General features: G+C 47.3%; 1 protein-coding gene across 3 annotated transcripts in view; it reads left to right on the forward strand.

Moving 5' to 3' along the window:
• The window catches only part of Fyn (FYN proto-oncogene, Src family tyrosine kinase), a 195,916-nt gene extending 171,633 nt beyond the window's left edge, over positions 1–24,283 (forward strand). For all 3 annotated transcript variants that reach the window (XM_021204789.2, XM_029542456.1, XM_029542455.1), the window contains 2 exons: positions 9,016–9,147; positions 22,623–24,283. In XM_021204789.2, the coding sequence (XP_021060448.1) occupies positions 9,016–9,147; positions 22,623–22,831 (341 nt within the window). In that variant the 3' untranslated portion in view covers positions 22,832–24,283. The remainder of the gene's footprint in view (positions 1–9,015; positions 9,148–22,622) is intronic.
• Positions 24,284–26,594: the final 2,311 nt, after the last annotated feature.

A 26,594-nucleotide genomic window follows, 5' to 3' on the forward strand; every position in this document is an offset into this window, starting at 1 on the left:
CTGTGTGCCCAGCCCTCCGGTAGTCCTGCTTTGTGCTCACTGGGCATTGCCCTCTCCTCTGTGCTGTTGTGGGCAGAGCTGCCTGGCAGTTGTTTATGAATGGTCAGGAGCAAGCCCTCACTTTGTACAGCCCGCGTTTCTTGGTAATCGTCACTGAGGAAGCAGATGGTCACCCTCTGTGATTTTAAAGTGTGTAAATAGGAACTGCAGACTGCCATCAAACATCAGAAATGTCTTCTGGCTTCCTTGTTGTACTCTGCTGGCTGGCAGAAGGAGCCTGCATTTGCATCAGCTGGATAGCCAGGGACAGGCAGAGCACATGCACACTGCCTGCAGCTATGAGCCTTTCCCCTAACCAAAGGAAGGTACCTGGGCCCAACACACTGCTCTCTACAGGGTCCAAGAAACATAGGCACTTTGCCAGATTGGAAAGCAGGGGACAGTTTAAAAGCAACCTGTGGTCATGCTTGTCTTCTGTATGTCCCCTCTTCTTGGGACATTTTTCTAGACTCAGAGCTAAGCCCCAGTATGATGAGCCTGTCCCACTCAGTATCCCCACTGTCCACACTGCCTAGCACAGTGTGGCCTGGTGTGGCCCAGTTCCCTCTGGGGCGTGGCTCACTCTGTGTTCTGCTACATTCTTAACCGAGTGATGGGCCTGCCAAGAACCCTCTCTATCCATGCTCACTGTTCAGCCCCCGGGGAGCTTGCTCACGCTTTCAGCTTGAACATTTCTTCCATGGATTTATCCCAAACAGACCTTGGATCTGCGCCTAGTTAATCAGCCCAAAGTTTTACATTATGTTCAGGCCCAACTCCTGTCTCCTGGCACTCGGGTTTTATTCATCTCTCCTCTCTCAGAGTCCCTGATGAGACAGCACTGTCTTAATCCTTGTCACCTTCTCTGTCGGTCTCCATGCCCCCACCCCAGCCCCGTAAGCTAAAATTTCAAATGGAATATCAATCATCCTTTTGTGCAACTGGATTTTCCTTTATATTTATTCTCAAAACATGACGCTAAACTCTATGAACTTAGAGTGGAAATTTCAGCAGAATATGTTACCAGGGGTAACTGGAAACACTCAGTTTATGATTTCAGAAGCATTTGGGAAACTTGAACGTCATCCTTGGCCTATTATAAGAGTTAGGAGTTTTCCTCTGCCAAGCTCCACTGGGTTTGAAATTATTATTGCACCTGAGTCACCACCAAGCTCCAGGTCGGCGGGTCAGCTTTGCTTCAGCTCCTAAGACAGGCTATCCTGGCCTAGGCTTCTTGCTGTCTCCACCATCCACTCAGCTTCCTGCTACTGCCATAGTCATGATTGCTCTTCTTCCCTAGGGTGACTGTACAGTCAGAGTACACACTACTCAGTATTGTATAGGGTAATTTGCAGAGTTTGTGGCTTTGGAGTTAAAGAGGCTTTTTGGCTTCTTTGGTTTAGAAACTCAGAATCTGTTGTTGAAGCCAGTGCTCTTCATTCCTGGAAATTCGATTAGGACGCAGGCAGTGCTCTGTGGGGTCGATGTGGCATCCTTTGTGTGCACTGGTTCGCTTCCTCCGCTCTCCTGGTTCTTTAGCTGGAGGAGATAATCTCTGAGACCGTGCAGTGAACTGTCATCGACAGTCCCAGGATGGACTGAGCTTGTGGTATGTGATGGCCCCAACAGGCTTGTATTGACCCCCACTGTGATCCTTTCTGTGTCTGGGGAAGCCATGAGTCACATTGGTCCCTTTTCTGTCCCCATCTCCCTCATCTCCTCCATGGCCTGAGCCATCTTCTTCTTGGAGACAAGCCACTTTGTAGATCTGGAATGCAGCCCAGGAGCTGCATTCCTCCAGCTTTAGAAAATCCCCACAGGAGGCGCCCTCCTCCTGATGACCCTAGAGTGCGCCCGCTGTGCTCAGGGACTAGGTGGACAGACACTAGAATTCTCGGTGGTTGATAGGTGAGTGTGGGGGACTCTCTGCATCCTTTTTTCTGCTTTTGAAGTTTCAAAGGTCAGTGGTGCTGAGGGCCTTTGTCAGTGCAACTCCATCAAAGCATTTTCTCAGCTCTCGGCTTGTTACTGGGCAGCAGACCCTCTGCTGAGACCTTTGTACCTCCTGCCAGCCCAAGTTACAGACAGGAAACTACCACTTGGGCTTTTAAGGATCTGGCAAACCCAGCCTGCGAGCCCAGGTTTGCCTCACTCCAAAACTCCTTTTCTTCATTTATTTTAACTTCATTAAACTCAGCCTTTCCTGGCTTCACTCGTATCTGCTGAGCCTGCTTTCTACATGACCATTACCCTTTGGAAGAACACCTAGATAGAACATTCTAGCTCAGCCCACCGTCCGGTTTGCTGCCACTGTCACTACAGAGAGGTGGTTCTTTTTCCTAGCTCTTCCTTTTACTTCATTCAGAAAGCAGCCTTGAGACAAAAGGTATCTGCAGTGTTCGTCTATTTGAAACATTGTCATCATCTTAATGTATGAAGTAGAGTCAACTACAGGAAACTACCACGTCAGGACCCCTTTCTGTCCGAGGCAGACGTAGAGGACAGGTTTCCTGGCCGACCACTGGGCATGTAGCCATTCCTTTAACTGGACTGTGACTTGGGCTTGGAGTGGCCCATCCTGATGTGAATCTAACGGGACATCTCGTGTTCACTTAAAGCTGAGAGCACTAGGCTACGTAGGCTGAGCAAAGCCATCATCTGTTACACCATTATATCGCCAGTATTTTCTTTATGGTTAGGTTGTTTTTTTGTTTGTTTGTTTGTTTGTTTTTGAAGTCTTGGTCAAAGAAGACAACTTATTTGGCCACTGGGGTTGAGTAAGTCACTGCTCAAGTGGGCTGTTGTTGTTGTTGCTGCTGCTGCTGCTAACACATCTCTTGAGCAGTTGTGGTTTAACAACTTTAGTCAAAGTACTGGGACAATGTTAGTCTGCGCTGTGCTAGGAGCAGCATGGAGCACTGGGTCTAAGTGCTCTGACCCTGCGGCCAGGCTCCTTTCACAGATCCCGTTTCCACGCCTCGCGCTTATTCCTCCACGTGTTGTTCTCTCAGCTGAAGAACAGAAACATCTGCATGTGTGACACGTGTGGCACACACAGCTAGTACCGATGACCTGTTCCATAATAGTAGGCGCTTGTAGTGTCCAGCATTAAATTGCCACATCTGATCAGGTTCCTCCCAGAAGACTTTAGGAAGAAGTCTTGAGAAGGAAGGCTGCAGCTAGGCAAGTGGAGGGAAAGATGGCATTTCAAACAAGGTGATACAACAAAAGGACTGTGATCACGCCAGGTGTGGTACCTGCTACAGGAGTGACGCGCCAACTAACCTGGATTAACTGTATGTTTGCAATAGGAAAAACTGAGGCTGACTGGATATGTGTGCCCTGGAAACCAGGTGGTGGATTCTGATTTAATTCAGTTGGGACCCTCCCACGTGGCTACAGAAACTGGAACAGAAGCTGCCGTTTACAAGGATTAGTTGGAGGGGCACTCAAGGCAGGAGGACTCGGTGGGGGCACTCTGCTGAAGGCTAGTGGCCAAGGCAGGAGGACTAGGCAGGACTGGTGACTAGAACCTGGGTAATTTTGAGACAGATCAAAGAGCAGAACCAAGATGCCAGGTTAACAGCAAGATGACAGTGGTCTGGAAAGAGCAAGGGGGAGAAAAGTCCCAGCTTAAGCTTTCTGCCCTGAAGCCTGGCAACATAGTGACCAAACCCCAGAAAAGGGATGGCAAAAAAAAAAACAAATGAAGGGGATTTTCTTCCTTTCGTAGATGTGAAAAGTAAGAATTTCTTTTTTTTCCCATTTTTTATGATACTTTCTTTATTTACATTTCAAATGTTATCCCCTTTCCTGGTTTCCCCTCCAAAAAAAAAAACCCTTTCCCATACCCTCCTACCTCCTTCCAAAAAAAATTAATTTCTAACTCAGTCATTTGGTGACATTTTTCTGCCCACTACAAGACTCTCTTATAATCTTGCACATAGTAAGCTGATATACTGAACAATAACTTAGGCTTACAGTTGCTGTATTTTAGGTAAAGCCAGGAGACCCTAGAAACCCATAAATATTTGGAAATAAAGAGCCAGGAATTCAAATGGGAAACATCTGAATGTGCCCATCCCCCACACACGCAGCAGGAGAAATTAGAGGACATAGTGGAGAGAGAAGAGTCGAACCCTGAGGCTCCAATGGCTGTGGTTAGAGTGAGTGGAAGAAGATTGGACATTGGAGACAAGAGAGACAGAAAGGAGGCTATGCGTAGAGCAGATGCTAGGCCTGTGGGGGAAACTCCAGACTCGCTCATGGTGGGAAGGAGAGAGCAGGCCAGCTCAGCAGCAGTCAGGTGGGGTCTTGTTGTTGTTACTGCTCTCAGGGACAAGCTTAGGTCATTGAGTGAGACCCACCATGCCTCTTCCCTGCCTAAGCACACAGATGATTACAAACCTGCTTCAGATGGAAAGGACCAGTGCCCAGCAAGCCAGAAATGACTGCTTCCCACTTCGTCTTGCTGTGACTACCGCAAGGCCCCCTGTTGCCTGCTCTTTCTGCCACCAAAACCACTGCCCATCCCAGTAGAAGCCCAGGAACTGCCCCCTCCCTGTAACTCTCCTCTACATATCCCAGATTCACTCAGACACCAAGGGGTTCTGAGTACTCTGCATTTGGTATTAAAATGCAGAACTTGCAAGTGTTTTTAGGTTTCATTAGTGTGTGGCAGATGCTTTCTCGTAGTTAGCAGTTGTTAGACCCTTAAACAGCCATCCAGACATGACACTAGTACTGTCACCAAGAACAAGGGAGACAAGCAGATAAATTGCCCATAAGAAACCATGGCTAGTCGGCAGGAAGGAGAGCTGGACAGCTAATGCACTGCCCAGCTCCGCTCTCATCCAGTTGGTTCTCTCAGGAGTCTTCTGTGAACCAGACATGCAGGCTCTGAGCTGGAGACACAGTTGTCCCAAAGACATGTTCCAACCCTCAGAGACAGTGCTGCCAGGAGATACACTAATGATAACCTATGCGTCTGTCACATTTCAAGCTATAACCACTCGAAAAACAGGCTGCTGTGGCAGCATGGAGCTGGGAAGCCTGTCCAGGTGTTATTGATCAGGCAAAGTCTTTAAGCAAGTAGCACTCAGGCCAAGGGGGGGCCCACGGGGGGGGGGTGGCCACAGCAGGGAGTTTCTTCTCCGGGAGTTGCCTCCTTCTGAGTCTCTAAGCTCTCTAATTTGGCCCAAATGAAGCACTTACTCCAACCCCTAACAGGACCCCTTGTGTGCCCCACTGCTGGGTGACCTTAGACACGCCCTTCTCAGCCTCAGGTTTTACCCCTGCACCCTGCATAGGCATATGCAGAGAGACCAGGAGAAGCCAACTGCCTAACACCCCACTCTCAGAACCACGCTGTCAGGCCTGTAACTTTGTACCCTCCGGAGGGAGGAAGCTAAGAGGAGCAAATAGAAGTCGGGAACTAAGCACTGCGTACTTCTCTTCAGTGATAGCTGTCATTGCTTCAATTTTAACCTTTTGTCTTGGAAAATAAAACATTTTCTTTTAAAAAAAAATCTGAAAACCAATACAAACAAACAAGAACTACACCTTTAATCCTGCCAAGGCAGAGGCTGGTGGATCTCTTGAGTTCAAGACCAGCCTCGTGTATATTGTGATTTCCAGACAGTACTAGAGACACAGAGAAACCTTGTCTCAATTAACAGAAGAACAAACGAAAGTTGTGTTGAGGCTGGAGAGATGGCTCACGATTCCGGCTCCAGAAGCCCTGAGTTCAGTTCCAGTACCCAAGTCAAGTGGTTTTACAACCTCCTGTCACTCAGACTCCACATTCTCCTTCGGCCTCGGAGGGCACCAGCACACAAGTGCATAGACTTACACACAAATAAAATAAATGTTTTTTAAGCTTGTGTTGAAGGTAGCTACTAAAAATATGGACAGGCTGGGCATGGTGGCGCACGCCTTTAATCCCAGCACTCTGGAGGCAGAGGCAGGCGGATTTCTGAGTTCGAGGCCAGCCAGGGCTACACAGAGAAACCCTGTCTCGGAAAAAAAGAAAAAAAAAATATGGACAAAGCCATTCTTTAATTTTTATCCTTTTAAATACTTATTGCTTGGTGTGAAAAATATTTTGTCTTACAAAGCAATAATGCAAACTGACTATATGTAAAGTCCCCTCTAATCCATCAAAATGCATACGTACTAGTGCCTTCCTGTCAGAAAACCACAGATTACACAGACTGTGTTCTTGATATAAATTTTGCATATCTTTTTTGTCATTGTTTTGCGTTTGTTTTGTGATTTCTCTGTGTAACAGCCTGGCTGTCCTAGAACTTGCTCTGTAGACCATGCTGGTCTAGAACTCACAGAGATCCACCTGCCTCTGCCTCCCAGGTGCTGAGATTAAAGACATGTGCCTCCACTGCCTGGTTTAACGTCTTTATTATACCTTAAAAAATAAGAAAATGATAAAGCAGATTAGTATAGCTGGCTGATACATTTACTTTTTAAAACCTGAAATCTTAAAAATCTTTACTCAGAAAATCAGAGTGAAAGCCACACATTACCACATCTGTAATCCCAGGACTCGAGCCACAGAGACAGGGAGGACCAGGAGTTGGTGGGCACAGCATCTTCAGCTACATGAGACTGTCTCAAAGAAGGGAGACCAAGATAATTGCCTAATTGTACGTAGTTTATTGCCAGAACCCCGTCTACTGGCCAGTGTTGCACGAGTCTGAGGAGGACCCCAGCATTCTTTTCCTGCCATTTATGGTACAGGATTTTTCTGCATGCCAGAGAGAAATAGTCCCATTTTACTTTAGATATTGTCAGATTATAATGCCATGGAGTTGCTCTAAATGAGGATGTGTTTAATATCTGTTCATCCGTTCATTTATTTATGAACAAGAGAATTGCTGCTGAGGTTCAGTCCTAGACGGTCCCCTCTACACTGAGGAAAGCCTGCCCTCCCTACCCCAGTGGCTTGGAGTTGAAGCTGGATGGACAGAATGCCAAGGACAGAGAGCTGTGTGAAGAGTGCTTTTAACGAAATGTTAAAACAAAATGACTGCTCAGAGAATCCCAGATCATGCAGGCAGTTGCCAGCACTTAAGGAAAGAGAGAAACAAACTCACTTTAAGTGGTATGCATAAGAGTAGAAGAGGTACTTGCCTGCTCCAGTGTTAGGGTGAGATGCCACAGAGAGAAATCAGAGGATTTTCTGCAATTTTGATTTCACACTGGCATAAAGGAGATGGAAAAAAAAAAAACTGCATTGCTGGAAAACGCCAGGGTATATTTGTTAACATTGCTATGGTGTGCTGTATTTAAAGCAAAAATGTAATTGCTGTAATTTATCATGTCTGGCTATTAAAACCACCATAATTTAAAGATTTTAATCATTTGCCACTTTTGCACGTAGTGACTTTTCGTAGATGATGCTGTGACCATTCTGATTTTTATCAGCCTTTGTATACTTTGTAGCAGCTCCTAAGCGTCATTAGTATGGTTTTAGCATGCTGTTGTTTGCATAACTCATACAAAATCCTTGTATTTTTTTCCTTTGGGCTGTTGAAGCAGTGCCCAGAACTGCTTTATAGTTGCTGAGCCTAACGTGAAAATGTAGGCTGCTAGGTCCATCTTAATCTGTCCACGTCTTTCTAACCATGTGACAAGCAGGGTAGGGTATGCCTTTCCTTTAGATGTAGAAAGCAGATTCTTCTAAGGACCAGAGACTCTTCAGAGTGTCTCTGCCTTTGAAATGAGGTGTGTGTGTGTGTGTGTGTGTGTGTGTGTGTGTGTGTACGTGCGCACGTGCGCACGCGCGTGCATTTAAAGAAGAATGGTTCCCACAGGCTCCTCTATTTAAATGCTCAGCCATCAGACTCATAAGCTGACATCAAGGCCCTGTCTAACAGTGTTATTCACTTGAATCCTCTCTGACTGGTAGGAGAAAGGTGGGATGAAAGTGGTCACACAGTGCAGAATAAAAACGTCCCAGGAATAAAGACGGAGAGAATGGGTAGGAGGAAGTGAGAAGTCAGCCACTGGCAGGATCATGTCCCCATGGTGTGTGTAAGAAATAGAAAGTATGGCCCATTTCAGTGTCATGTGTGGGCTCTATCCATTTGCTCCATCCTGGGGGAAGCTGGAGCTTCTATGGATTTGTGGCACCTAATAAGATCAATCTATGACTTTATATACCAGAGGACACAGGGGAATAGTATGATGATCTAATCCTGTGTGTGTTTATTAAAATATAGTATTATTTGAGAGAGATATTAGAGTATTCATATATACATACATATTATCTTAGGCACTGTTCTGTTGCTATGAGAGACACCAAGGCAACTCTTATACAGGAAAGCATTTAATGCGGATGATTTACTAGTTCAGAGATTTAGTTCATTATCATCATGATGGGAAGCATGATGGTGTGTAGTCAGATATGGTGCTAGAGAGGTAGAGAGGTAGCTGAGAGTTCTATATGCAGATCCACAGGCATCAGGAAGAGCACCAGTAGCCTGCCTTGGGCTTCTGAAACCTCAAAGCCCACTGACACACTCCATCCATAAGGGCCACACCTACCCCAACAAGGCCACACCTCCTAATCTTTATAAGTAGGACCCTCTGGGGGCCATTCTTATTCAAATCAGAAAACACAGGGGCAGGGAGAGCACACGCAGGAACAAATCAGAAATCATACTCCAGACCAAGCACATACCATTCAGTGCGATCATGGAATCACGTTCTGAAAGCTAGCTAGCTCTTCTCTTTACTGACATATCTTTACTGAGTTTTGAAGTCTAACTCTTTGAAGGAAGATTTAGAGTGATTTACTTAAAGTCACTGAGCCAGGCCCAGGGCATAATTCATCACCACACCCGCTATTCCATCTTCTTCCTGTCTTCATCCCCCAACCTGTCGCCCTGCAGATGACTTTGTCTCCCCCCCACAGTGTAGGCTCTCCAGCTCATGAGTAACCAGGTCTCCATTCTGCAGGTGCAAAGTTTCCCATTAAGTGGACGGCCCCCGAAGCGGCCCTGTATGGAAGGTTCACAATCAAGTCTGACGTGTGGTCTTTCGGAATCTTACTCACAGAGCTGGTCACCAAAGGAAGAGTGCCATACCCAGGTAAGGGCACAGACCTGAGAAACCGGTGTCTGTTGGGTTCTATTTTAACTTCATTTTACGGGAGTCTTGCCCAGCTGCCTTTCTAAGCCCTGTGCTCAGCCTTCTGCCAAGGTATTTAGCCAGGGGAATGCAGAACTAAGAATTGCCGTGACCTGTACACCACATTCAATGTGCTAAGCAGCTGGTATAAATGTTCCAGTTCCCACAGGTCATGGAATTTGTCCTGTCTCAGTAGGTGCATGTGTCATGGCTCCCACAGCAGAAATGTCCCTGGCAGAGCCTGTGCCCAAATGGAGCTTGTAGACACGTCTGGGAAAGAGAAGGAAAAAAAGTTCCTGTTGCTTTTTGATCTCGTTGTAGCACTGACCCACAGAGCAAATCTGGCAGGAAGATGCCAGTTCTGTTCTCTCTGAGGCTCCAGTCCCAGATGGCCCCAAGCAGAAGGACAGGGAAGGCAGTTTAGGCTGACCAACCCGTTCTCTGCCTGTGGCTGAATGGCCAAGATACACAAAAGGGAGTGTATTATGAGGGAGTGGGGGCCTCTGGGAGCCTGCAGTTGTTCTGGGCTGTCAGATGCTCCTGTGAAGAAGCTGTGGGTTAAGGTTACCCATGTTTAAATTCATTAACTTAGCCAGACGGAGACATAAAGGACACGCGCCATTTCGCCTCCACACTTTACTGGTTTCAGGGCAGGGACGGTCTGCCTTGTGAAATGTTAAGGACATATTTTTCAGTTACTGCTGAGCAAAGAAAGAGCATAGCTGGCTCACTCCCTTCATTCCCTACCTCTTAAAAAGAAAGAAAGGAAAAGGCCCACAGTGATGGCACCGATGGTGGAGATTAATGAGGAATGTAGGTCTCTTGCAAATCCTGGGCTTGTAATCATATCTCTGCAGTCAGAGGAGCCAGCGAGAACCGATTAATTTGTAATCCCTTTGTTCATTTTGTCTGATTGTTTCTGGTCATCGTCAGAGAACAGAAGTGTTCATAAAGAGCCTCTGTCTAGGCTAGTACAGCCTCAAGACCTCTAAGGGAGGAAGGTTGGCACTGAGGCAGAATTAACAAAGCCCCAGCCGGCGTTGGGAGGTGTGGGTTTGTAAGTCTTCTTTATTGCTGCTGCTGCTGCTGCTTCCGACGTGTACAAGTGGGCAGACACTCTGGGAATAGTCAACTGGCAGAGAAGAAAGGGCTGCCCAGGAGGGGGTGGGGCCCAGCAGGGGTGCTTTTGAATTGCTTCTCAAGGATGAAAATATACCATCTCCAGGTTTTAAAAATGAGAAGGCACTTTTAAAAAATTATTATTGTCTATATTTTGAACTAATTTCTTCCTGATCTCCCCAGGTTTATAGACACCCGGTGTGTTAAAAGCAATCACAGGAAAAGGTTAACGTTGTTTTGCATTTCCATGAAGCTTTCTCTTACAGTAACACAAAGCTGCTTTTTGTTCCTGGGACGCGCACACGCGCGCACACACACACACACACACACACACACACACACACACACACACACACACACGGAGGCCAAGACAAAGAGGTGGAGGTGGGGGTTCAGAAGAGGAAGTATTTGGAAACCAGGGTTTTGTCAGGTTGGGTTTTAGCACAGAGAAAATAACCTAGGTTTACAAGTCCGAGTGGGTGCCTTCACTCAGCGTCATTTTGTGTGGCCTGGCCTAGCATTTGTTCCCTTGGGAAGTAGCACAAACGAGCCATTCAGCTCTCAGGTGGCACTGATGAGTTCCTGTCCCCGAGCAGGTACTGTTGGTGCTCGAGGGAAAACGGCGAGCCAATAAATAGCCCTGCCCTCACAGAGCGCCACTGTCGGGAGAGGGTTTCTGTTGTGCATATGTAGGAGCGATTACTTAGCTGTGCATATGTGTGTGCTCCCAGACCTGAGTTCTCATTATATGGCAGGAACGGGGACACAAGATAGGCCCTCCATTGAGAGACCCATGAGGAGAGCAGAGGAGTTAAGTGAGTACTGGGACCAGCATAATGTGTGTTTAGTATGCCTTCCATGACTGCACCTGCCTGCTGGGGCCATGGGCAAGGGAGACCGCGGAGAGCAAGAGGCTCGCTCACCATGAGCAAGATGAGTCCCGCCAGTCACCCGGAAAAGCTGCAACGACTGTAGGGAGGGTCTGAGACGATGGATGAGGTGACATGCTTGATGGCCTTAGAAAGGGGACTGAGACAGTTGTGAGGGGCCCATGTGCTGCCGTGGTGAAGAGACATTGGAGCCTGGCAGGTTGACTTCATAGCCCAGGGAGCTGCCTGCAGCAGAGGCCATTCCAGACCTGTTCTCATAGCCACGGACACTGCTTGGTTTTATTTTGTAACTCAGCTATTCAGTTGGGCTTCTGAATGTGACAGAAACTCTAAGGGAGACGCTTCTGCAGAGAGATTATAATTACAGGATCGCTAACCTAGCAGAGCAGAGCGGTTCCAGGGCACAAGCCTTCTCACTAAGCATTGTCCACATGTCACCATGGTTGTTGGTGTGGCCCAGTCTGCCACCCCGTACTGGGGGCTCACCTTGCTTCAACCTTCCTGCACTGGATCTCCCATTCCCTGCTGGTTGCAGTCCAGGAGGAAGTCCAGGTCCCTGTTTCTCATATGCCTCCATTGTGCACTTTGACACAGTAATTTCTCAGTTGCCTAGAATGTATTTTCAAGTAATTCTCTTCGCAAGAAGGGAAGGTGGTGGTAAACTTGCCTGAGTTCTTTCATACCTGAGAATGGCCCTTTGTCCCCACATCACATAGGAAAAGTGCTCTGGCTCGTAAGTGACAGTGAAAGGAGATGGGTGCTGACTTACAAATGAGCTTGGCAAAGCTTCCCAGACATTTCCACCCAGCACATAAGTCAGTGCAGAAGTGACCCTTGGAGAAAAACTGAAAGTGATGCCAGAGGCGTGGCCAGATGAAGGGCAACCCAGCACTGAGTAGGCACTGCTGTGTCCTCAGGCTGCGCTCACTGTACTGACCAGAGACGGAGGAAGGAAAGGAGGCCACACTGAAACTGAGCAAGGCCTTAAAGCCGTAGAGGAATACTGAAATGTTGTCCTGAGGTTAAAGGGAGCCACTCAGGTACCCATCCACTTCCAAGATGGGTGACAGAGACGGACACCCTTTCAGTGCACAGCTCGTCTGCTGCAGCCCTGTGGGCTAAAAATGGGGTCCCGCATCCGGCCCAGGGCTCAGGCTGCTGGGTGAGGCCGGGCACGGGAAGTCTGACTTCGTGCACCCCATGCCACTGTCGGGCTGTGAGACCCTGCAGGATCCTGCTCCGGGGGCAGGGAAGCTCAGTCTGAGGTCTCTGCGGACCTGCCGGAGTTGGCTTGGGGTCCCCAAGCCTGCACAGAGGCTGAGGACAACAGGTTCTAGCTCTTGGGCACCACAGAATGCCTCAGAAGAGCTAAGAACAGAGTAGGGGGCCCTAGGGGCTGGCTCTGGAAAAGGGCGGGAAGAGAGCTCAGGCTGGTTCCGAGGGGAGGAAAATCTTTGGCTTGCTCGGTGGTCACCTTGGGTTGGTGAAAATGGTGGCTGAGAACGCAGAGAGGCCTTCTGCGTGAGATTAGGTTCCGCTCTTTAGAGGAAGAACTGCTGCATTGTTCCCCACTGCAGTCCTGATGAGAAGAGACAGTGCGTGGTCTTAAGGTGTTTATTGTAGAAAGGCAGAGAGAAGGAACAGAGAAGGGAAGTAGAGGCCAGCCATGGCCACATTGGGGGGGAGGGGTTGCGGAGAGGAGAGCAAGAGGGCAAGAAAGAAGCAACTGGGAAACAGGAGTAGGAGAGAGGGGGTAGGGGGCAAACATACCCTTTTATAGTGGGCCAGGCCTACCTGGCCGTTGCCAGGTAACCATGGGGAGGAGCATAACTTACTGTTGCCAGGTAACCGTGGGGGGGTAGTCCAGACAGAATACCAATAGTTTGCCCTATGTGACCAATGGCCACAGAATTATGGAGCTGGGGCCTCCTGTCAGGGGCATGGCAAATGGGCCTTCTGTCCCTTTCGGGAACTCCTGCTGGGTCTCCAGGGTTTAAACCTAGCTCAACCAGAAAACAGGCTGCCTTTCACGGTTCCACACAGCCCGATCAGTTGTGCCATCCTTGCTGGAGTCCAGCCTGCTTTCTGTATGCAGGGCTTTAAGTATTCTTTGCATCAAGATTAGAACTGTGTTTAGGCTAAGGGATTGTTGTATGTGAACAACAGTAATGCTGGCGCCAAAGCTGTTTCCTGAGCCTGATGCATAAAATCGTAGCTTTGCATTTTAGCATGACATTTCACCTCTAGAAGCTTTCTCAAATTCTTTCCCCCTCTGCCTTCCCTGCCCCTGCCTGTATCAGGCTGTCACCACTGGGTGGTGACGTCCTAATGGGACTTCCTGCCCCCGGTCTCCCCCTTCCTCCCCTCATCCTCCACCATTTTGTCATTGTCGCCAGCAGAAATGTTATCCTGGAAAACAGATGAATTATCTCACTCTGGTCCTGGTTAAAGATGCCAAGGGCTCCCCTTGCCCTCCAGATAACTCCAGAAGGCCACATCCTGCACAGCACTTTATTGGGTATTCCTTCATTCAGTCCACAAAGATTTATTGAATGCCTGTTATGCATTGAGTGCTTTTCCAGACCCAAGGATTATAGCAGTGAAGTAACGTGAGAATTCCTGCCCTCAGGAACATTTTTCTTGAAGAAGATAGGCAATACAAACCGATGAACTACACTCACCCTAGTAGCATTGAGTAGAGCAAAAGAGGAGTGTGGTTAGGAGACGGTGACAGTGGAAGTCACAAAGAGGTGCTAGCTGAGTATAAATCTGATAGGAGCTAGCCTTGGGCCAGACGGGCGTCTAGGAGCACTGTGCCATGTGCAGGGCGTCAGAGGCTGGGAGCGATGGCATTGGCGGCTTGTGGGGTTGTAAGCAAGCATGCTTTTCCTCTTTTTGTTGGGGTTGGTTTTGAGCTTGTATTCTAGTTACAATGTTTCTCCTTTGCCTTTCCAAACCTTCCCAGTTACCCCTCCCCCCACACTCTTTCAAATTCATAGCCTCTTTTTTCATCAGTTGATATTGCACGCATAGATGTGTCTGTGTGTGTGTATATATATATATATATATATATTTTTTTTTTTTCTAGGTACAACCTGTTGAGTCCATACAGGGTTACTGTGTCACACTTTCAGAGCTGACCTTTCCACACTAGATGACTAATAGGTGTGCTTTTCCCTGGGGAGGGCCACCTCTGCTGCAGCTTCACTCAGTTGCCTATAGTTTTTGGGTAGGGTTCAGGCCTCATTCGGTTGGCATAACCGTTGGTGGCCTCCTTCGTTAGGTCGTGTTTAGGCAGTGATGCTGGTGAGACTTGACAGGCGTAGCTTCTGATGTTACTAGGAGACACAACCTCACTGAACTCCCGTCCCCTGGCCCTTACAGTCTTTCTGCGTCCTCTTTGCAATGTCCCGAGCCTTAGGTAGCTGTGTGTTATAGATGTGAGTGTGAAGTGAGCAGTGCTGGGGGAAGAGCTGACTCAGGGTGTCTCTGCTGCCTCTCTCCCTTGACATCTTGGACACACCAAGGAATTTGTCTGTGACAGCATCTCACTGTGTTAACCTAGCAGTGGCTGTGTAGACCAAGCTGACCTCGACCTCAGAGGTCTATCTGCCTGCCTCTGTCTCCCAAGTGCTAGGGTTAAAGGTGTGTTCCAGTATGCCCGGAATGTTCCTTTCTCCTTCTGTCTGGAACTCCCAGCAGCTCTGCCTTCCTTGAGCGGAACAGGGCATCTTCCATGTTCTGATTCCTAGCAGTGTCTGCCCACAGTAGACCCTGTAGAAGCAAATAAAGGAGTGCGTGAATAAAAGGGGAGAAATTTGAATTTTTTTTAAAGGAAAACTCATGGGTTTTTAAACATTTTTTAAAGCTGCCCATAGCCTATAGAGCCTTATAACTACCCGGTTATCCTCACATATGGCCGACACGGGGTGAGTGTTCCTAGCCACGAGGTAGCCTCTGTCCCCAGACTTGTGGGAAGTTGACCACACGTTCAATTTCATATTCCAGTAACCCGGTAGGCAGAATGTCCTGGCCATGCCAAGCCATGGCCCTTGACTGAACACCTGCTTGTGTGCTGGCGGGATCTGGCAGGGCAGGGCATTTCTCTTAAGCAAATCTGTTTGTCCATGCCTTTGAAGCACCCTCAAATTGTTCAGCAAGTGTCAGCTGCTTAACTTCCTTGAGCAGATCTAGTCACTTGGTAGTGACCTGGAGAGAGCTAAGGTGAGCCTGCAAAACTGCTCGCACCTCCTGTAAAGAGCCAAGCGCCTGCTCTGCCCCTCCCCCCACCCGTGTCATCACATACCACAGACAGGTATTCTTGTGTTCAAGCTGCTGACAGGGGCAGACTCCCTCAAGGATGCAAGTGTGGACTGTCCAGGGGCCATGGGAAACAGTCTGGAGACAGCCAACCTTAGCAGTGCCTGCCGGGTCCTCTGCCTTCCCAGCCCGCGGGCCCCAGGGCCATAGCCCTGCCTTTCACTGTGGTCCCTCAGAGAGCTCGGAAGGCTGTCTCCTCCCCTGCCAGGTTTCTCTTGGCTGACCTGGCTGATAGGAGGAGGAAGGGATAGGAGGCTGTGTGTGAAGCCAGAGGGCATAGGAAGGGGGGCTCTCCCAGTACAGCCTGAGCACAGCGGACTGCTGCTGTCTGGTCTTAGCTTTGGTCAGGCCCCTGCCTCCCACACTGGCACCTTCACCCTCTTTTTTTCACTTCTCTCTTCGGAGGACAGAGGAATTCTTTATAATACTGTATTATCAAAAGCTCAGGCTTGTAATCCCAGCACTTGGGAGACAGGAGCAGGAGGATTACTGTTAGCTTGAGGTCAGCCTGGGCTACATAGCAAGACCTTGTCTCCAAAAAAAAAAAAAGAAAACAAGAAAAGAAAAGCCCAGAAAGTATAATCCTGCATTATCCACTTCAGATCACCTTTGTGTGCTGCAGCTCTCCCGACAGGCATTTCTGATTTTATTAATATAGCAGTTTTAATAAAAACTGCTGCCCCAGGTGACTGGTGAGATGGGTAACAGTAAACAAAACTAGTAATTATTGACTTCTCGGGGTCAGTCCTTCATCTCCATCTGTACCCGCTGGTCAGTATTCCTCTGCCCCACATTTGTACTCTGATCCGTGGAGTGGCTCTCCAAACCTCCTGGTTGTTCCTGTAAGATAAGGGAAAACACTGGGTAATCTGATGACGCATGCCACGGTGACTGCAGGCTTGCAGAGCAAGCACCATTCACTCCACTGTCCTCTCTCAGCACCGTGCGCAGCTCACACCAGCGAGCAGACAGATGGGTTTTTAAGAGAGCTTACACAGGGAAGCAAGGGGCCTCAGACAGACACAATGTAGCAACATTCTCCTTGAATGAAAAGCTCAGTTCAAAAAAGAAATTTGGTATCGGATAACCTGAATATCGTCCCCATTATTAAAACATTTATTTACACAGTGCAGTTGTCCAGATTCCCACAGCCATGGTGAAGTCCATGTGTGACTAGAAAATAAACCGTTAACTACAGATATGTCTGCTCTGAGGTCCTTGAGAACCACACAAATGGGAAGCAGTAAATTATTAATACTTCTTTGGTGAGACCTTGTCCTAAGCAACAGTCCTCTAAGGTGATGGATAAGGTGTACTGTTAACAAAAGGAGACGCTGAGGCTGGAGCAAATCAGGTCCCCTGCCAAGAGGTACAGAGTCTAGAAGTGACATCTGTTCAGTGTTCTGCCTGTGGAAGTGACTTTTATTCCTTTCTTCAAGAGCAGGAAAAAAAAGTGAGGAGGGTCTACTGAGTTGTTGGACAGCTCAAAGAATAATACTGATGCCTACAAGAAGAGAGGCAAGGACCCAAAGGATAAGGGAAAGAAAACAGATGTGTACATATGACAGTCTGTGTGGGAAAGAAAACAAACTACATATGACAGTCTGTGTGGAAAAGAAAAAAACATGTACACATGACAGTCTGTATGGGAAAGAAAACAGATGTGTACATATGACAGTCTGTGTGGGAAAGAAAACAAACATGTACATATGACAGTCTGTGTGGGAAAGAAAAGAGACGTGTACATATGACAGTCTGTGGAAAAGAAAACAAACATGTACACATGACAGTGTGTGTGGTAAAGAAAACAGATGTGTACATATGACAGTCTGTGGGAAAGAAAACAAACATGTACATATGACAGTCTGTGTGGGAAAGAAAACAGACGTGCACATATGACAGTCTGTGGGAAAGAAAACAAATGTGTACATATGACTGCGTGGGAAAGAAAACGAACTACACATGACAGTCTGTGTGGAAAAGAAAAAAACCGTGTACACATGACAGTCTGTATGGGAAAGAAAACAGACGTGCACATATGACAGTCTGGGAAAGAAAACAAACGTGTACATATGACAGTCTGTGTGGGAAAGAAAACAGATGTGTACATATGACAGTCTGTGTAGGAAAGAAAACAAACATGTACATATGACAGTCTGTGTGGGGAAGAAAACACGTGCACATATGACAGTCTGTGGGAAAGGAAACAGACGTGTACATATGACAGTCTGTGTGGGAAAGGAAACAGACGTATACATATGACAGTCTGTGTGGGAAAGAAAACAGACGTGTACATATGACTGTGTGGGAAAGAAAACAGACGTGTACACATGATGGTCTGTGTGGGAAAGAAAACACGTGTACACATGACAGTCTGTGTGGGAAAGAAAACACGTGTACACATGACAGTCTGTGTGGGAAAGAAAACAGACGTGTACACATGACAGTCTGTGTGGGAAAGCAAACACATGTACACATGACAGTCTGTGTGGGAAAGAAAACAGATGTGTACATATGACAGTCTGTGTGGGAAAGAAAACAGACGTGTACACATGATGGTCTGTGTGGGAAAGAAAACATGTGTACACATGACAGTCTGTGTGGGAAAGAAAACACATGTACACATGACAGTCTGTGTGGGAAAGAAAACAGACGTGTACACATGACAGTCTGTGTGGGAAAGAAAACAGACGTGTACACATGACAGTCTGTGTGAGAAAGCAAACAGACATGTACATATGACAGTCTGTGTGGGAAAGAAAACAGACATGTACATATGACAGTCTGTGTGGGAAAGAAAACAGACGTGTACATATGACAGTCTGTGTGGGAAAGAAAACAGACGTGTACATATGACAGTCTGTGGCAACTGCACAATGTCTGGGTTTGAAAGGAAGAGTTGGAGACCTGACCTCTTGTGTTTGAGAAGGAAGCCAGCAAAATGACTCAGAAAGAACACAGAGATCATGCCAGTGAGTGAGCACAGCCCACTTGGCCAGAGGGTCGCAGCTACAGGGTTTTAGGCAGAAGGACTGGAGCTGTTACAGCCATGACCATGTTTGAGAACATGAAAGAGAGTTGAAGAGAGACCTCAGAGCAGCAGGTTGTAGAGTTCTGTGAACTCAGGGCCACCACCTGGGTCCTCAGAAAGAGTGGAGACATGCTGTTCTCCTGAGCGCTGGAGCCCAGAGGGGAGATGAGACCAAACTGGTAATGGAAGGGTATTTTTAAGAATATTATCATGCGTGGTGTACTTAATTGAAGTACTGTTTATGAATTGCAAAACTCACTGAGTCCTTGCTGAGCCAGAACATCTTGGCCATTGCAAAGGTTCTCTGAGGAAGTGGCAGATCTGCAGGACCGCCTGCCCGTGTGTTCTGGCCTTTGGTTGGTTGGAAGATAGCTAGTTCTGTTGCACTCATCACTCAGCCAGTTGCAGTGTCTATTCTTTGGGCAAAGCTGCCTTGGTATGTGTCTGTTTCAGCCAGTGCGTAGAATTGTTCATATTTTCCCTGGACTTTGGGAGGTCCGGAGAGAGCACATGGGGGGAAAGGAGAAATGGGGTGGGGGTGGGGTGCTGCAGGAAAGAAGGCAGCAAGCTAAGAATGCATATCACAGTTGACAGTGTGGCCTTCCAGTCTGGCCCAGCCCTCACTCTGCATATACTCTGTCCCATGGATGGAGGCCTTCTTAGCAAATGTGACATGTTGTTTCGGGTTGTCACATCTACTATGTCCAAGTCTTGGGTGGAGCACTGGAAAAATAGGCTTGACCTAAATGGCCAGTTAAACTTTCCATTGGCAGAGACTGAATTAAACGTTTAAAGAAAAGAAATATTTCCATTATGAGGAATTGGGATTTTTAATGAAATAAACCATTTGCTGACAAAAGATTCATGGAATGCTGGGAAAGTAGTTAATTGAATTCTGCGGGGCCGTTCTGGGCACTGAGGGCCAGGCTAAAGCCTTGAGATATATTTGGGGAGAGGTTGTAGTTTCTCCCTAGAAGCCAGCTTCTAGGGAGTCTGCTGTCATACCTCTGAGCTCCAGGCCTCTGTGGGTCTATCCTCCAGGGGCTCCTCCTGGCAGGAGCCAGAACAAGGGAGATTCCTACAGACTCAAGCTGTGTAATTCCAGAAGCACCATGAAACTAAGAAGTTTATCTACTTAATTGTGCAGCAAGGAATTGCTTGAGAGAATATCAGTCCCTATGTGTGGCTGTGTTCTTGTCTTGGCCCTATAGGCTTCCTGGAATAGAGAGGTGGCTGTTTTGGGCCCCAGCTTCTCAGCTAACCCCACCCCCCCCCCAATGGGAGCAAATCCACACTGGATTCAGATATTGTTTTAAAGTCAGTGCGTTGATGTGTTACTTAACACAGAAGGAGAGTCAGGGATGGAGCATAGGAAGGAAGTGCCATCAGGGCTTCACAACACAGAGGGTTTGTGGCTGGTTCATGTTTGTAGAAAAGCCACTTTTGACCATTTAGTTACCAGGTAAAAGATACACACAACCTCTATATTTAGAGTAAGCCTCAATCAGCACTAGAGCTGGGCAGATACCTACCATCTATGCTATTAGAATCTACTTTCCTATCGATAACCCTGAGTTAGTGCTGTTTCATCTGAGCTGCTCTTAACTCCAGTTGGCCAGCCCTCAGGGCCAGTTTCAGGCCTCCTAACCTATGGCACTTCTTCCTCCTCCTCCTTCTCCTCCTCCTCGTTCCCCCTTGTCCCCCACCCCAAGCCCAGGAAACCTGAACCCCACCTATGTCTCTTCTGTCCAGCTATTGGTTGTTGGCATCTTTATTTACCAATCAAAAATAACTTGGGGGCAGGGCCACAGGTCTACATGAAAACTCCAGGTCTTGCCTCCCCTACACACACACAAACACTTACTTAGCATTACAATAGACAACAAGACCAAACCTCCACAGGTTCAGGTCTGTTATTCTGCCAAGTGACTTACAAAAGCTTTCCGATTTCCTGAGCTTATTGGGGTTTGGAACTCTTCCTAAGGAAGTGCTGGCCTCCATCTGTCCCTTTCTGTCTGGAGCACTTCAGAAAAGAGCTGCAATCCGCGTACCTTCCCTTGCCTTCAGCTCTCTACCTTAGATCCTGGCTCCTCAGTATCTGGAGGAGGCTGCAGGGAACACCCAACAGAAAAAGGTACTCCCACACTGGACTCAGAGTTCTCCCATGGCAAGGGGCTAGCCTGACGAGAGTGAAGTTACTTGGTCATATTAAAGGTCTACTTAAACACAGCCAAAGGAATGCTAAATTTTGTCACCACCAGAAATTAGATGGCCAGAGAATAAAAAAGCATCCTCCAAGGGCTTAGATAAACAGATGAGTGAAATGGTTGTCACCCAGGAAGACCTGGCTAGGATAGATCCAGCTTCAGAGATGAGAGCAACCCAGAAGCCTGGATGCTCCCTCCAGAGGGATACAGGGATGTGACCTCTGGCCAAGTGACAGGTTCTGACCCAATAGTCACCTCCCCCAGAATTAAAGAAGGCTGTGTTGAGTATTATGTGGGTTCCTTACTTGTGACAACCCTGAGTCTCGTGCTGTAGATTACAGCAGATTCTTGCTGCTGTAAACTGACGTCAGGAGGTAGGGAGGATTTTAGGTGTCAGGCTCACAAGGTCTTGGCAGAGGGAGGGAGGGAGGGAGGGAGGGAGGGAGGGAGGGCAAGAGAGAGAGCCCCTGGAAGCAGCTGAGAAGGGAGCAAGCACACTGAGGGAGGCCTGGCTCAGCCTCCCATGATGTCTTCTGCTGTCCAGCCTGAGAATGCCAGCATTAGGCAGCTCCTGCAGAGGGGCAGGTCTCAGATGATAGATGGCCGGATGCTGTCATCCATCAGCAAAAGCCCCAGAGACACCCTGCCTCCCTGTCACAGTTCCCAAACCTCAGAGCACTGTGGGGGTCACCAGGCCAGATGGTGCCAAGCCCTGCTGGCATGAAGGCAAATCTCAGACGCTGTGCCCAAGCCTGAGGAAAACTGTGACATTCACACATGAATCCTGTAGCTCTGCATGTAAAAGACCTGTTGCTCTCATTCTACGGGGTTTTTGGGTGCTGTAGTCATACAAACATTTCTTTTTTAATTTCTTTAAACTTACATTGGTGTTCTGCCTCCATGTATGTCTCTGTGGGGGTGTCAGACCCCCTAGAACTGGAATTACAGACAGTTGTGAACTAACTGCCATGTGGGTGCTGGGATTTGAACCTGGGTCCTTTGGAAGAGCTGCCAGTGCTCTTAACCACCGAGTCATCTTTCCATCTCCCGAAGATTTCTTTTTAATTGTGTTTCTTGTTAATTGAGTAAGGATATATGCACGTATGTACATGTGTCTTCTGAGTCCAGAGGTGTCAGCTCCTCTGGAACTGGAATGACAGGCCACCTAGTATGTGTACATGCTGGGAATTGAACCTAGGTACTTTGCAAAAGCAAACATTCTAGCAACATTAAGCCACTTTCCCCTAGACCTGTGTTTTACCTTTTCTGCTGAGTATAATTTAAACATAACAAATATTAATTTAAAAGTGTACTCCCGTGAGTTTTGACTAGTGAAATTTGATCGTTCACATGGACTAACTACACTGGGGTCATGGACTGCAGCCTAGTTATTTCTCATGGCAGAGCATGGCTCCCAACCTGGCTTTGTTTTAAACTGTTTCACTGACAGAAATAAGACAGAGCTTGCATGTAGCCCACACAGACAAAATATTTGCTGTTGGCCCTTCACAGGAAAAACATGGGCATTCAACCATGGCTTCTGTCACCTCTCGGCTCCCTCTGACCTTTGACCTGTGGCCCCCACCCGTGCGCAGCAACCTCTGCTCTGCTTTCTATCATGCAGTCTTTGGTCTTCCGAGGGTCTCACCTGGGTGAAATCGTACAGTGCGCGCCTTTTGTGTCTGCTGCCTTTCACGTGCAGTGCTTTGAGAGTCACTGGGCGTTGGCGTCTCTGAGTTCTCCCTTTGTTCCACTCCTTCGTGCTGTGTTAGCCTATTACAGGCATGGTTCCCCTCCTGAGAGGGAGGACAGCCTCCTTAGCTTTAACCTTAACCACGTGCCCATTCTCACTGCCCCCTGTCTTCGCAGGCATGAACAACCGGGAGGTGCTGGAGCAGGTGGAGAGAGGCTACAGGATGCCCTGCCCACAGGACTGCCCCATCTCCCTACACGAGCTCATGATCCACTGCTGGAAAAAGGATCCAGAAGAGCGGCCCACCTTCGAGTACTTGCAGGGCTTCCTGGAGGACTACTTTACGGCCACAGAGCCCCAGTATCAGCCCGGTGAAAACCTGTGAGAGCCTGCGCTTCAGACGCCTCGTCCCGGAGGCCTCCCTACCCCTCCCCATTAGCTTCCAGTTCTGTAGCCAGCTGCCCCAGAGCAGCGAGAACCGTCCAGGATCAGATTGCATGTGACTCTGAAGCTGCACTTCCACGGCCCTCATTAATGACACTTGTCCCCGTCCGATCCTCCTCTGTGAGCCCTCCGAGACAGAAGCGCACTTGTCCCCCATCCAGTCCTCCTCTGTGAACCCTCCGAGACAGAAACGCGTTATTTCTCAGACTCGGAAATGCATTGTATCGATGTTATGTCAGAGGCCAAACCTCTGTTCCGTGTAAATAGCTGCTCCTGTGCCAACAATCCCAGTGCTTTCCTTTTTTAAAAAAGAAAAAGCAAATCCTATGTGATTTTAACTCTGTCTTCACCTGATTCAACTAAAAAAAAAAAAGTATTATTTTCCAAAAGTGGCCTCTTTGTCTAAAACAATAAAATTTTTTTTCATGTTTTAACAAAAAACGATCAGGACAGGTGTTTGGGTTTTTTTTTTTCCTTTTTTATACCTATGATATATATGTTAACATATGTTCCTGTACATACACCATGTGGGTGCTACCATGGAGACTGGCCAGCGTAGGCCACGTAGCTACAGAACCAGAGTGAGGATGACTACAGAACCCTGCCAGCGAGGCACTGCTATCATCCTGCGAGCCGGTGGCCTCCTTTTTTGACTTCTACGAAGCATGATGTCCCCCTCCATTTGGATTGCACTTTTTTGGTTCCTAATCATACCTGTAGATTGTTCATGTGACATTTTTCCGGTCCCAGGGCCTAGTCACAAGTTTTAGTGCCAGTTTTTGCTCCAGCGAACTGTGATTCGTTCTTGAAACTTAGGAGTGAGCATGTTTAAGCAAAAAGCAGCCACCAGTTCTACCACAAAAGGGCTGCAAGACGGAGACCACACAAACTTGCTGTATAAATATGAATGCCGAAGGGTTCACGTGTTTTCCTTTTATTTAATAAATCTTGTAACCACGTTTAAATGGTCTAAACCCATAGCACTGTAGTCATGGCAACCTACTAAACTTTCTCATGCAACTAAAAATTACGGGGAAGGCAAGGGTGGGGGGTTGTACACGTCCCATTGTAAAATAAGTGTTTTATTGTCCTGTACTGCTAATGAATGAGTCTCCGCGTTAGGAGTACTCCAGTGAATAACTATGCACTACTTTACATTTCATGGGGGTGCACAAAAAAAAGTATTACAGTTTTAGTTGCTATTTGTACCAACCTCGAATTACGTATGTTTAACAACAAATCAATTCCTATTTCTATTGAGTTTTTTAATACTGACTAGCAATTCTGAAGTCTTAATTCCTTTTTTTTGTTAATGATTTATTTGTGAGTTTACATTTTTAAATTGTTTAACTTTCCTAATTTAGTAATTAAAAAGAGAGCATTTTACATTTGAAAAAAATTTTGTTTATTTGTGTACGCCACAGAAGGTACCCTAGGCGCTCTGTGACATACCTGGCTCGTACCAGATGGTGAGGAAGCACGTGGTGAATCGGGCCACTGTGCAGTGATTTCCAAATGACAGAAACATGCGGGACACCTGGAGACCCTCCCCACCAAAAGGCAAAGCGATTATGTGACTAACTCAGACGCTAAAGCTAAACCGGACATACTTGAACGCCATAGTGTATCCAGCACCGTCTCTCGCTGGGAGTCACTGTGTTCTATTGTATAGGAGACAGTAGTCTTTCTTGGTCTCAAGTCATAAATAGATTTCCAAGTATCCTACTTCTAAAATGAAGTTGCTCAAGATGTGACCGTGTGGTATGGGGGAGAGGGCAGAGGGGCACTGGGTAGCCATCCAGGCCTGGATCTAGCATGGTTCCCTGCAGAACTCCGGACCTCCCCTGCAGGCCAGTGTGTCTGGAGGAGAGGCACAGACAGACAAGATGCCTCTGGCAGCCCTGCCTTCTCGAGACGCCAAGTCCACTGTGTCACACGGAGCCATATAAGGAGGAAAAGCTTTCATTGTTGCTGAAATAATAATTACCTTTAGAAAAGATGATAGCGTTTTGGGGAGGAAGATGAAACATTTTTTAAATCAAAATTGTTACCATTTTGGATATGAATACCAGTGATAGAGTTTGGAAGACTTACTAGGTACAGTTTTTATCACACAGGACTAATTATTAGCAGGTTTTAGATTTTTGTTAATTTTATTGTCAGTCCTCACTTCGCATTAGACAATTTGAAAATATTCCCTGGAGGGTTTTTGTTTTGACTCATAGAAAGTCTTTGAGGGGAAAAAATGCACTTTTAATTTCATACAGCTTTTTAAATTTCATCAAGTGAGTTCTCTGTGGGTTCTTGTATATAAAAGAAAGCTAAGGACATGCGTCAGTGAGAGGGCACGCTTACGAGGTCAGAGTCCTGGAGCACTCTGGAATAGAAGAACTACAGTCAGGAAGAAACCAAAGAAGTGTCCAGGTTCTTCCAAGAGTCCAATGTGCTTTCTAGGGAGGCTCAGTTCCCGTCTGGAAGTATCTGCTTCGCAAGTGATAGACACTGGGATCAGGAAACTGAAGTTGCTCACCAGAAAGTTCTCTTATGACAAAGGAAAAATAGCATTGACTGTGAAGGAGGTGAAAATGTTTGGGGAGGTTTTCTTTGTTGTTTCTCTTTTTAAAAAATAATAATAACTGTTTTATGTGTATTGGTGTAAGGGCATCAGATCCCCTGGAACTGGAGTTACAGACAGTTGTGAGCTGTCATGATGGGAACTGAACCTGGGTCCTCTGGAAGAGCAGCTAGTGTTCTTGAGCACTGAGCCATCTCTCCAGTCCCTGTTGCTTTCCTTTAGTAACCCAGAATGAGGACTAAGTACTTACTCTCTGAGAGCCAACTGGGGTTGCCTAGTTTGCACTGGATACCTTTTCTCACATATGAAGCACACCAGAGAAGGCCATTTTCACAGCACAGGAATAAACGTTGACTAACTCCACTGTCATTGCACCGCACACTCAGGCTGCTGCGTCGAGAGACCTGATAGGACCCCAGCAGATGCGGGGTTCCACATGTCAGCAATGACTCAGTGGACTTTCAGGGCCCTGCCCTAGTGACCAGGTGTTTCCATGGGGAAAGCCCTGCCATGTGACCCAGGATCTCCAGGCCCCTGGCTGCGTTTACTCACCCGGAGACCGACAGGGATCCTGTGGCTAAGTCTTGGTAGCAGAGGGTTCTCTAGTACCACAGAGCTCTGACATCTTTATCTAGGATTTCTCACGGGCTGTAAGAGTGCCTGCCGTATTAATTGGGACGGTGCTTTCATGGGAAGGTAAGATCTCAGCAGTGTGCCCAAGAGAAAAGCACCATAGCCCTGATGCAGAGAAGACGACATGTCTGTTGTTGGCCCTGATGCAGAACAAGACAGCACACAGGGTGGGCGTTTCCTAATGGTGTATTTGAGTAAAATGGTATTTGGTCAGTTTGTTCTGAAAGATATTGTAATACATTCAGATGGCTTTTGTTGGCTTTCTTGCCACTGTGTGTTACACTGACCTTCCTTCCGTTAGGCTAATGTCAGAAATATACTTTCTGGAGGGGAGATGAGACGGAAGAAAGGAAGGAGATTAGCTTTGATCCTGAAAAAGGGGGAAAAGCAGCCAGCGGCATCATTATCTACATTTAATTTTTTTTTTTTTAATTCTCAAATGTAGATTCCAACTCTACAGAATATAATAAAAATGCCTTTATTTTTTAAATATCAA

This window comes from Mus pahari, chromosome 9 (genome assembly GCF_900095145.1).
Source record: "Mus pahari chromosome 9, PAHARI_EIJ_v1.1, whole genome shotgun sequence".
NCBI lineage: Eukaryota > Metazoa > Chordata > Mammalia > Rodentia > Muridae > Mus > Mus pahari.